Raw genomic sequence first — 11,918 nt, forward strand, 5'->3', positions numbered from 1 at the left:
CAGGATGGTCTCGATCTCCTGACCTCGTGATCCGCCCGTCTCGGCCTCCCAAAGTGCTGGGATTACAGGCTTGAGCCACCGCGCCCGGCCCCATAGTCACTTCTAAGCAGAGGCGACTGCAATGGGTGTATTGTCCAGGAGCAAGACTTGGAGGCCACTTGCTTGGCGGGGGAGATACAGGATGGTTCTCTTTGCACAGGAGGCAGGTATAGCAGGAAGGGGTATGGGACTTCTCTGCTGAAAATTGAAAGGAGCACAGAAAAATTCCTTTCTCTGCCATTTAAGGAGCACAGAAGGGCTGCCCTGGAAGTGGCTGGGCATCCTGCCAGCTTGGGGGAGTCCCCTGGTATCATTACAGGTGTTGCCAGGTGGTGTGGTTTCATGTCCCTGTGAGCTAGAACCTGGGGATGGCTCCACTCTCCCATGACAGTTGGACAGCCACGTGTGGGATTGTTTCTTCCCCTTGAATGTTGACCTCAGGGAGGAACTCAAGGTAGAGATTTTCAGGCCTAGGCTCATCCCAGGGAGCCTTCTCTAAGTTAAAACCCAACCTAACAAAACAGCCTCTCCTCCCTTTCCCCTTCATCCTGGTCTTTGGTTAGGGGTTGTGGTGCAATGTGGCTCATGGCCAAGCAATGTGGAATAGGAAGTGTTACTCTTAACAAATGGGAATTGAACACCCCAGGTTTGGGGAGTAGAAAGGGAAAAGCAAACAAACCAGGCCTGGCAGAGGGTCTCCGGGGGCACCTTGCTAGCTGGTTTGATTGCTTCCCCCTCCCCTCCCCAGTACTAACAGGGAAGGGCAATTGTAGATTTTTCAAAACAGAGAACAACCAACATCTGTTTGGCTCTGGAGAGTGCGAGGTTTAAAAAATCATATTTACCTTATTAATTATGTCAGCCTTAGGCTAATATTAACATGCATTTCCTGACTGGGCAGCAGGGGGTGGCACCTTGGTGGCAGGGCCAATCGCCAGCCTGTGAATGATCAGGATCCAGATGATTTAGAGCAAATCCTGGGGACCTGGCTCCCAGAACTTAACACCCCGTGTGCTTGTGATTGCCCCACCCTTTTAGGATCTGAGTGATGAGATGTGTCCCCACTGAGGTGCCCCACAGCAGCAGGTGTTGAGCATGGGCTGAGAAGCTGGACCGGCACCAAAGGACTGGCGGAAATGGGCGCCTGGCTGATTCCTAGGCAGTTGGCAGCAGCAAGGAGGAGAGGCCGTGGCTTCTGGAGCAGAGCGGAGATGAAGCAGTTCTGGAGTGCTTAAACGGCCCCCTGAGCCCTACCCGCCTGGCCCACTATGGTCCAGAGGCTGTGGGTGAGCCGCCTGCTGCGGCACCGGAAAGCCCAGCTCTTGCTGATCAACCTGCTAACCTTTGGCCTGGAGGTGTGTTTGGCTGCAGGCATCACCTATGTGCCGCCTCTGCTGCTGGAAGTAGGGGTAGAAGAGAAGTTCATGACCATGGTGCTGGGTGAGTCACAACATCCTCCTTCCTTCCTGTTCCAGATATGTGCCACCTGGGATGTGGGGCAGGAGTACCTCTGCCCTGGGAGCTGCTTGGAGGGAGAGGTGATCTGCTGGGAAGGCACTGCTGGGCAGGAGGGTGACCCTGGGCTGAGGGGGCACACCAAGAGAAAGAAGAGAATATCAAGGACATACCTTAGTCACCTCTGGATCCCTGGTCCTGTACAGTGCCTGGCTCATAGGAGACACTGGAGAAAGGCTCCTAACCTTTGGCTAGCCCTTTTATAATTTACAGCGATTATCTCATTCAATGTTTACAACTACCATTTGAGGTGATCCATTTTGCAGAGAAGGAAGCAGAGGCTTTTAAGAGGTTAGGTAAGCCTTAGCCGAAGCCAAATAGCAGCTGAACAGTAGAGCTGGGACTCCATCAAGGTCACCCAGCTGGGGCTTGCTCCTACCCCTAGGACAAGGGGCAAACTTCTGACTCTGCAGATAAATTCTGCAAAAGCCACAGAAGGCAAGTAGCTACCATTGTGTGACAACCCCTCACCCCCAGGGAGAGGTGTCCCTCTGAGGATTGCAGGCTCTGGAGTCACACTGCTTGTTGAAACACTGCCTCTTACCCTCCCTAGGTCTGCACCTTTGAATAAGTATCACTTCTTAGTTGCTCCATGCCTCAGTTTGTCCATCTGAAAATGGGGGCATCTGTAATGCCTGTGTTATGAGGAGTAAATTAGAGAATCTCTGTGAAGACGTAGCACAGTGTCGAGTACGGAATGTTATCTCCATCCTTCTCACAGAGCTTGGGTCCCCTTCCCTTTGCCCTTTACTTGTCCCAGCCGTTGACTCATACTACTTCCCTTCTTGCAGGCATCGGTCCAGTGCTGGGCCTGGTCTCTGTCCCGCTCCTAGGCTCAGCCAGTGACCACTGGCGCGGACGCTATGGCCGCCGGCGGCCCTTCATCTGGGCGCTGTCCTTGGGCATCCTGCTGAGCCTCTTTCTCATCCCAAGAGCCGGCTGGCTGGCAGGGCTGCTGTGCCCGGATCCCAGGCCCCTGGAGCTGGCACTGCTCATCCTGGGCGTGGGGCTGCTGGACTTCTGTGGCCAGGTGTGCTTCACTCCACTGGAGGCCCTGCTCTCTGACCTCTTCCGGGACCCGGACCACTGTCGCCAGGCCTACTCCGTCTATGCCTTCATGATCAGTCTTGGGGGCTGCCTGGGCTACCTCCTGCCTGCCATTGACTGGGACACCAGTGCCCTGGCCCCCTACCTGGGCACCCAGGAGGAGTGCCTCTTTGGCCTGCTCACCCTCATCTTCCTCACCTGCGTAGCAGCCACACTGCTGGTGGCTGAGGAGGCAGCACTGGGCCCCACTGAGCCAGCGGAAGGGCTGTCTGCCCCCTCCCTGCCGTCCCACTGCTGTCCATGCTGGGCCCGCCTGGCTTTCCGGAACCTGGGCGCCCTGCTTCCCCGGCTACACCAGCTGTGCTGCCGCATGCCCCGCACCCTGCGCCGGCTCTTCGTGGCTGAGCTGTGCAGCTGGATGGCACTCATGACCTTCACGCTGTTTTACACGGATTTCGTGGGTGAGGGGCTGTACCAGGGCGTGCCCAGAGCTGAACTGGGCACCGAGGCCCGGAGACACTATGATGAAGGTAAGGCTCGGCAGCCAGCAGAGGCTGGTGTGAGAGCCACCCACCAGAGACGACACTTGGGGCTGTGTCTGGGCTGGTGCCTCTCCATCCTGGCCCTTCTCTGTCAGGAAAGTGGGGATGGACCCAGTCTGCACACACAGCTCCTCATGGGTGTGGAACATCTCTGCCTGCAGTTTCAGGAGGGCCTCTGGCTGCTCTAGGAGTTTGATCAGAGTCATTGCCCCAGTTTGACAGAAGGAAAGGTGGAACTTATTCAAAGTCTTGAGGGAGTGGAAGAGTCAAGGCTGGATTTTAGACCTGCCTGGTTCCAGCCGCAGTGTTGCCTCTGCTCCCCCGATGACTTTCCAAATAATCTCACCAGTGCCTTCCAGCTCAGGCGTCCTAGAAGCGTCTTGAAGCCTGTGGCCAGCTGTCTTTGTGTTCCCTCTCACCCTCCTGTCCCCACAGCTGAGACTCCCAGGAAACCTTCAGACCACCTTCCTCTGCCTTCAGCGAGGGGCTTTGCCCACATTCTCTGAGGGTCAGGGGAAGAACCTGGACTCCCATTGCTACAGGTAGAAAGGGGAAGGGTGCTGGGGAGCAGGGCTGGTCCACAGCACAGGTCTTGTGCAGCAGGTGCCTGTGGTCCTGCCTTCTCATCTCCTCAAGACTGCGCGTACCCTTCCCTCCCAGGCCCTGTCTGATGGCCTCTCTCCCTCTGCAGGCGTTCGGATGGGCAGTCTGGGGCTGTTCCTGCAGTGCGCCATCTCCCTGGTCTTCTCTCTGGTCATGGACCGGCTGGTGCAGCGATTCGGCACTCGAGCAGTCTATCTGGCCAGTGTGGCAGCTTTCCCTGTGGCTGCCGGTGCCACGTGCCTGTCCCACAGTGTGGCCGTGGTGACGGCTTCAGCCGCCCTCACCGGCTTCACCTTCTCAGCCCTGCAGATCCTGCCCTACACTCTGGCCTCCCTTTACCACCGGGAGAGGCAGGTACTCATTGGCTGGTGGGTGGAGTCAGGGTGGGAGGGGTGGTCTGGGTTTTTGGGAGGCCCACTAGCCCAGAACCTGATATCTGGCAAGGAACTTTGGAGAAAGCTTCTTTGAATCAGAGAGGAAGCTCATCCTAGCCTCAGGGCCAGAGGCTTGGTCTACAGAAGAGTGTAGATTAGATTCTGGGAATGACTTCCTGGGGTCAGGACTGTGTAGCACTTGAATGGATGATTGCAGGAAATGCAAAACCATTAGTGGGAATCCCGAAGAGTCAGGCCAGCAGGAGCCCTAGGTTTCTAGGCTGGTTGTTCTATGAAGAGGCAGGCCGCTAGATCAGATGACCCCTGGGCCGGTCACCCTCAGCAGATGGGAGTGGGAATGGTCCGGCCTTAGCAACACTTCTTTCTTCAGAGAGCAGCAACCTGACTTAGCCTGTGTCCTACTCTGGTCTCTAGATAGGGCAGGCTCCTTCCTACCCACTTCCTTTCTGGCTTTTCTAATTCCCTTTTCTTTTCCTGCCTCTCTCCTTTGCCTCCTTCCCTTTCGCCTTCCCCTTCCCCCGCCATGGCAGATATCTGAGCTTGATACCTGACCCACTCACTTGGGCACTGTGTGAGTTGTGGGGACCTCCTGCTTGGTCGGCCCTACACTAACCAGCCCTCCAGGGGCCCCCTTCCTTGGGAAGCCACCTACCCCAGGCAGTGTGGTCACCCTGTCCCCTCCACTGACCTCACTGAGCTACAACCCTGGGTGCTGGACTCTGCCTTGACGGGCATGAAGTTGGGGTGTCCCAAGGGAGGAGGAGATGTAGGCCTGCTCTGAGAGCTCTCAGACTGTAGGGAAGACGTGCCCCTGCCTCTCACAGCACTGGAGGAGGAGTAGGTAAGTTTGTAGCTGAGAGGCTGGTTAACTGAGTAGGTAGCTGCAGGGGTGAGAGGTATGGAGGGGAGGGGCTGAGGTTTTGGTTGGGGGAGCCTGGTCCCCGAGACCCCTGTTAGCCAACTGATAACCTTCAGCCTTCACTCTTCTGCTTGCCTGGGCTGGGGGCAGGGGGCTGGCATCAGCAGCTAGGCCTGAGTGTGTGCCATCGTGCCAGGGAACGTTCTGGGGCTAGCCATCTTTTCCAGATGCAGCAGCATGTCTACCCTCGGACCACTCCAGACTCTAGCCTTAGCAGACATTCCTGGGGTGGCAGGCAGGGAGGAGAAGTCCTGGGAGGCCCCTTCCTAACAGCAGCTGATGGCAGACTTGGCACTGCACGCTGTCTGCCTGTTCCTTTACCCACTTGTTGAGCTGCATGGTGAGCCGTGGGCTTCCCTGGTGTCAGGTTTGAGCTTTGCTGTGGCTCCTAGCTCGCAAATGCAGCCAACTCAACTCTTCTGGCATGGGGACAATGTTGGATAAGACCTGGCCTTGTCCTTAAATAGGAGGCTCTGGGCCATCAAGGGCAGGGATTGGGGGATGCTGGTCAACCAGTCACTCTGATCTAAGTCAGACAGGAAGGAAGTGGGAAGCCTTCAACATTAGCACAGCTGGGGCTGGAGGAGGTGGGAAGAGGGGCATTCCTCCTGCTTGAGGTCTACTGGATTCTCCCTGCCCCAAGGCTGGGGACAAGGGAGCTCATGGCAGGGCAGCTACCCTAGTGGTATCTGGGACGCCAGCGAGGCAGAGCTTCTATGCACAGGGCAATGAGGATTTCCAGATGTCAAAGTGTAGGGCAGGCAGGAAGGAAGGTTAGGAGAGCCGCGTGGGGTTTGGGCTATCAGGGGCCCTGCCTTGGCTTTCGTTCCTCTATTCTGTGTGTCTCCTCCCACCATCTTCATTCCCCCTGTGTCTTTTCCTTACCTTGGAGCTCTGTTCTCTCTCTGACTTGTGGTATTGAGTTTGTCTGCCTCTTACCTGTTCTAAGAGGCTAGAGGAGACCTAGACTTTGGGGTTCACATTTTTGTCCCCGCCCCACCCATTACCCTTCTCCAACTCCTGAGGAAGGGTCCTGGTTAAACCTGCCCCAAGTAGGGTCTTCATCTTCTCTCCTGTTCCTGATTCTCATGAAGCCCCATTGCCTGTGTTTTTCTGGCCCCTGGGGTGGAGGTGAGGGTCTGTTCTCACAGCTGGGGGCGTGGGGGTCCCAGTGCTGGTACACACCTGTCCTCTTCCCCTTTTCTTCACCCCTCCGCCTTAGGTGTTCCTGCCCAAATACCGAGGGGACGCTGGAGGCACTAGCAGTGAGGACAGCCTGATGACCAGCTTCCTGCCAGGCCCTAAGCCTGGAGCTCCCTTCCCTAATGGACACGTGGGTGCTGGAGGCAGTGGCCTGCTTCCGCCTCCACCCGCGCTCTGCGGGGCCTCTGCCTGCGATGTCTCCGTACGTGTGGTGGTGGGTGAGCCCACCGAGGCCAGGGTGGTTCCGGGCCGGGGCATCTGCCTGGACCTCGCCATCCTGGATAGTGCCTTCCTGCTGTCCCAGGTGGCCCCGTCCCTGTTTATGGGCTCCATTGTCCAGCTCAGCCAGTCTGTCACTGCCTATATGGTGTCTGCTGCAGGCCTGGGTCTGGTTGCCATTTACTTTGCTACACAGGTAGTATTTGACAAGAGCGACTTGGCCAAGTACTCGGTGTAGAAAACTTCCAGCACATTGGGGTGGAGGGCCTGCCTCACTGGGTCCCAGCTCCCCACTCTTTGTTAGCCCCATGGGGCTGCGGGGCTGGCCGCCAGTTTCTGTTGCTGCCAAAGTAATGTGGCTCTCTGCTGCCACCCTGTGCTGCTGAGGTGCGTAGCTGCACAGCTGGGGGCTGGGGCATCCCTCTCCCTTTTCCCCAGTCTCTAGGGCTGCCTGACTGGAAGCCTTCCAAGGGGGTTTCAGTCTGAACTCCTACAGGGAGGCCAGAAGGGCAGGGCATTTGATTCACTCCATGCACTGGAATGTGGGGACTCTGCAGGTGGATTACCCAGGCTCAGGGTTAACAGCTAGCCTCCTGGCTGAGACATACCTAGAGAAGGGGGTTTTGGGAGCTGAATAAACTCAGTCACCTGGTCTCCCACCTCTAAGCCCCCTTAACCTGCAGCTTCGTTTAATGTAGCTCTTGCATGGGAGTTTCTAGGATGAAACACTCCTCCGTGGGATTTGAACGTATGAAAGTTATTTGTAGGGGAAGAGCCCTGAGGGGCAACACACAAGAACCAGGTCCCCTGGGCCCACAGCACTGCCTTTTTGCTGATCCCCCGACTCTTACCTTTTATCAGGACATGGTCTATTGGTCCCTTTGTTGCCATCATAGGGACACAGGCATTTAAATATTTAACTTATTTATTTAACAAAGTAGAAGGGAATCCATTGCTAGCTTTTCTGTGTTGGTGTCTAAGATTTGGGTAGGGTGGGATCCCCAACAATTAGGTCCACTGAGATCGCTGGTCATTGGGCTGATCATTGCCAGAATCTTCTCCTGGGGTCTGGCTCCTCAAAATGCCTAACCCAGGACCTTGGAAATTTTACTCATCCCAACTGATAATTCCAAATGCTGTTACCCAAGGTTAGGGGGTTGAAGGAAGGTGGAGGGTGGGGCTTCAGGTCTCAGCAGCTTCGCTAACCACCCCTTTTCTCTCGGCCCAGCCTGGTTCCCCCCACTGCTCCTCCCCTCTACTGTCTCTAGGACTGGGCTGATGAAGGCACTGCCTGAAATTTCCCTCACCCCCAACTTTCCCCACTGGCTCCACAACCCTGTTTGGAGCTGTTGCAGGACCAGAAGCACAAAGTGTGGTTTCCCAGGCCTTTGTCCATCTCAGCCCCCCAGAGTATATCTGTGCTTGGGGAATCTCACACAGAAACTCAGGAGCACCCCCTGCCTGAGCTAAGGAGGTCTTATCTCTCAGGGGGGTTTAAGTGCCGTTTGCAATAATGTCTTATTTATTTAGCGGGGCAAATATTTTATACTGTAAGTGAGCAATCAGAGTATAATGTTTATGGTGATGAAATTAAAGGCTTTCTTATATGTTTATTGGCATGTGTTTCTTTTATGAGGGAAAGACCAGATCTTTCTACAACATTCTTAACTCCCTGTTCGGGGGCCCTTTGGCTTTTGGCAGGTTCACTTCCCAGTAGCCACCAGCAGGTGGAGGCATAGACCAGCATTCTTTGTGTCAATTGCCAATTGGGTGGGGCCGTGCTGCACCTTGGACTGGGGGGTTTAGGAGTTGGGGAGAGGGGGTCTGGAAGAGTTTGAAGTATGGGACAATGGTGGCATTTTCCATCTAAAAGACCCCAGAGGAGGGCTGGGTATGATGACTCACTCACGCCTGTAATCCCAGCACCTTGGGAGGCTGAGGCAGGTGGATCACTTGAGGTCAGGAGTTCGAGACCAGCCTGGCCAACATGATGAAACCCCGTCTCTACTGAAAATATAAAAAATTAGCCAGGTGTGGTGGTGTGTGCCTGTGATCCCAGCTACTTGGGCGGCTGAGACACGAGAATCGCTTGAACCCAGGAGGTGGAGGTTGCAGTGAGCCTAGATCATGCCATTGCACTCCAGCCTCGGAAACAAGAGCGAAACTCTGTCTCAAAAAATGAAAAAAAAAAATAAAGGCTCCATAGTGTGGCCAGGAGATGGAACAAGCACCCATCACCCACAGCATGGGAATAGAGAATGCACTTGGCATGTGCACGATGAGGCTTTTGACCCTACTGTGCCTTGGTTCATGCCCGTTCCCCTCTTCCACCGTCATGCCGGGCCCAGGTCAAACTCAGAGTCTTCCCTGCCCTGCCATCTCCCCAACGCCTCCAACCTTGACTGGCTTTCCAGTTCCTTAAATTCCCAAGAGTTCAGTTCCGTGAATACCTGTGCAAGGGCTTGTTTTGCTTATTTTTTAAAGAGGTTCTACATTTAACTTTTTTGTTATGGCGAATTTCAAACGTACACAAGTAGGGAGCCAGAATATAAAGAACCAAGCTGCAAGTTATTAACATTCTGCCCCTTTGTTTCATCTATCTGCCTTCACCCCATCCCCTAGGGTATTTTTAAAGCGTGTGCCAGACAATTTAGTTTCACCTGTATATACTTTGTATGTGTCTCTAAGAAATAGGACTAAATTTTTAACAACTTGATCACAATACCATGATATCCCACAAAGTATACAGTAATTCCTTATCAATTATCCAGTCCATGGACAGTTTTCTCCAATTGCCTCAAAAATTCTTTGGTTGGTTTGAATCAGGAATCAACTGAGATAAACAAATTGTATTTAGTTGCTGTGTCTCTCAGGTTTCTCTTAATCTCTAAAAGCTCTTTTATTCTTTCAGTGCTACTTACTGATGAACAATAATTTTTCCTACAGAATGGCCCCCATTCTGTATTTGGCTAACTGTATCCTCAGAGTGGTGTCTAAGATGCTCCTCTTGAGCCAGGCACTGATTCCTCACGTCTGTGGTACCAGCACTGTGGGAGGCCGAGGCAGGCAGATAACTCGAGCCCAAGAGTTTGAGACCAGCCTGGGCAACATGGTGAAACCCCATCTGTGCAAAAAATAAAAAGATACTCCTCTTTGTCTTTTTTTTTTTTTTTTCTGTAAGATAATAAGAGCTAGGAGGTTGAATAAATTTAGATTTATTTATTTATTTATTTTTGAGACAGAGTCTTGCTCTGTTGCCCAGGCTGGAGTGTGGTGGCGTGATGTCAGCTCACTGTAACCTCCGCCTCCCAGGTTCAAGCAAATTCTTGTGCCTCATCCTCCCAAGTAGCTGGGATTATAGGCACGCACCACTATGCCCAGCTAATTTTTTTTTTTTTTTTTTGAGATGGAGTCTCGCTCTGTCGCCCGGGCTGGAGTAAAGTGGCTGGTTCTCAGCTCACTGCAAGCTCCGCTTCCTGGGTTTACGCCATTCTCCTGCCTCAGCCTCCAAGTAGCTGGGACTACAGGCGCTCGCCACCTCGCCCAGCTAGTTTTTTGTATTTTTTAGTAGAGACGGGGTTTCACTGTGTTAGCCAGGATGGTCTCGATCTCCTCGGCCTCCCAAAGTGCTGGGATTACAGGCTTGAGCCACCGCGCCCGGCCCCAGCTAATTTTTTTATATTTTTTGGTGCAGACAGGGTTTCACCATGTTGGTCTCAAATTCCTGACCTTAGGTGATCACCTGCCTTGGCCTCCCAAACTGCTGGGATTACAGTCGTGAGCCACCGCACCCAGCCAGATGTTTGTTTATTTTTTGACAGGACTATTTCATAAGTGGAGCCGGCATCATCTCATGTGGCACATAATGCCTTGCTGTTCCACTTTCAGTGGGTTCAGGTGATATCAGACTGATCTATCTATTATACAGTTTGTTGGTTTATTTGGAGACAGGGTCTCACTCTGTCACCCAGGCTGAGTGCAGTGGTGCAATCATAGTTCACAGCAGCCTCCACCTCCTGAGCTCAAGCAGTACTCCTGCCTCAGCCTCCCAAGTAGCTAGGACTACAGTGCGTACCACCACACCAGCTAGTTTTTATCTTTGTAGAGATGTTGCCCACGTTGGCCATTATAAAGTTTCTCATTAATCTTTCTCCTAAACCATTGATGATCATTGCCTAGATTCTATTGCATTAGATATTGCAAAGTTATGATTTTCTAGTTCTATCACTCCTTAATTACTTAATTGGGTAGGAGTCTTCCATAAAGAAAATGTTTTCCTTATTCATTATTTGATTATGCTAAAATATGGTTTGTATGGGAAAAGTATGATAAACGCTTGATACTTTCCCATCACTTACCAATTTTTGAAATAATCAGATGATGCTCTAACAGCTACCAAAGGTGATCAATGAGGTTATTGTTTTAAATTAATTATCATTACAAACTTGTGGATTTCATGCATTTGTGTGTCAATCCATTGCAGTTGGTATTGTTGAGGCTCAAGCTGTCCATCTGGGACCTCCTTCTGGATGTTTCCTGTGTGCTTTCGACCACTCCAGTAGCCTTTGATGTTTCCTTGATTTTAGGCACAAGATAGCTCAAGTTCCACTTGCTCATTTCCTGCCCGAGACATGGACTCCACCATTTCTCAGTCTCTGGTGCATATCAGAGACCACATTCTGAGTCCTAGGATTGCTACTAGTTTTTTTTTTTTTTTTTTTTTTAAAGGTCTTTTTCAGTGGGCATAGCCAGGAGATGTTTATCTTTCAGAAACAACAAAAAGTAAGTTAATACTGATGTTCCAAGTCAAATTAAATATTGCAGGGTGGCTGGGCATGGTGGCTCACACCTGTGTGATCCCAGCACTTTGGGAGGCTGAGGCAGGTGGATCACCTGAGGTCTGGAGTTCAAGACCAGACTGACCAACACAGAGAAACCCCATCTCTACTAAAAATACAAAATTAGCTGGGTGTGGCGGCACATGCCTGTAATCCAAGCTACTTGGGAGGCTGAGGCAGGAGAATTGCTTGAACCCAGAGGTGGAGGTTGCAGTGAGCTGAGATTGTGTCGTTGGACTCCAGCCTGGGCGACAAGAGCTAAACTCCATCTCAAAAATATATATATTTTGCAGGGGCCAGGTGCTGTGGCTCACGTCTATAATCCCAGCACTTTGGGAGGCCGAGGCGGGCAGATCACGAGGTCAAGACCATCCTGGCCAACATGGAGAAACCCCGTCTCTATTAAAAATACAAAAATTAGCCGGGCATGGTGGCGTGCACCTTTAGTCCCAGCTACTCAGGGGGCTGAGGCAGGAGAATCACTTGAACCTGGGAGACGGAGATTGCAGTGAGCCAAGATTGTGCCACTGCACTCCAGCCTGGCGACAGTGGGAGACTCCATCTCAAAAATATATATATATATATATTTTTTTTTTTG

At 52.6% G+C, this 11,918-nt stretch overlaps 1 protein-coding gene across 2 annotated transcripts in view; it reads left to right on the top strand.

Moving 5' to 3' along the window:
* Positions 1-1,075: 1,075 nt before the first annotated feature.
* LOC105523014 (solute carrier family 45 member 3) overlaps positions 1,076-11,918 on the top strand; it is a 49,581-nt gene continuing 38,738 nt past the window's right edge. The window contains exons 1-4 of one of the 2 annotated variants that reach the window (XM_011957729.1): positions 1,076-1,479; positions 2,346-3,131; positions 3,835-4,100; positions 6,283-8,095. In XM_011957729.1, the coding sequence (XP_011813119.1) occupies positions 1,308-1,479; positions 2,346-3,131; positions 3,835-4,100; positions 6,283-6,720 (1,662 nt within the window). In that variant the 5' untranslated portion in view covers positions 1,076-1,307 and the 3' untranslated portion in view covers positions 6,721-8,095. Of the gene's footprint in view, positions 1,480-2,345; positions 3,132-3,834; positions 4,101-6,282; positions 8,096-11,918 lie in introns of those variants that run through there. The other variant, XM_011957728.1, reaches the window with a different exon arrangement.

Source organism: Colobus angolensis, unplaced genomic scaffold (assembly GCF_000951035.1).
Source record: "Colobus angolensis palliatus isolate OR3802 unplaced genomic scaffold, Cang.pa_1.0 Scaffold449, whole genome shotgun sequence".
NCBI classification, from domain to species: Eukaryota; Metazoa; Chordata; class Mammalia; order Primates; family Cercopithecidae; genus Colobus; species Colobus angolensis.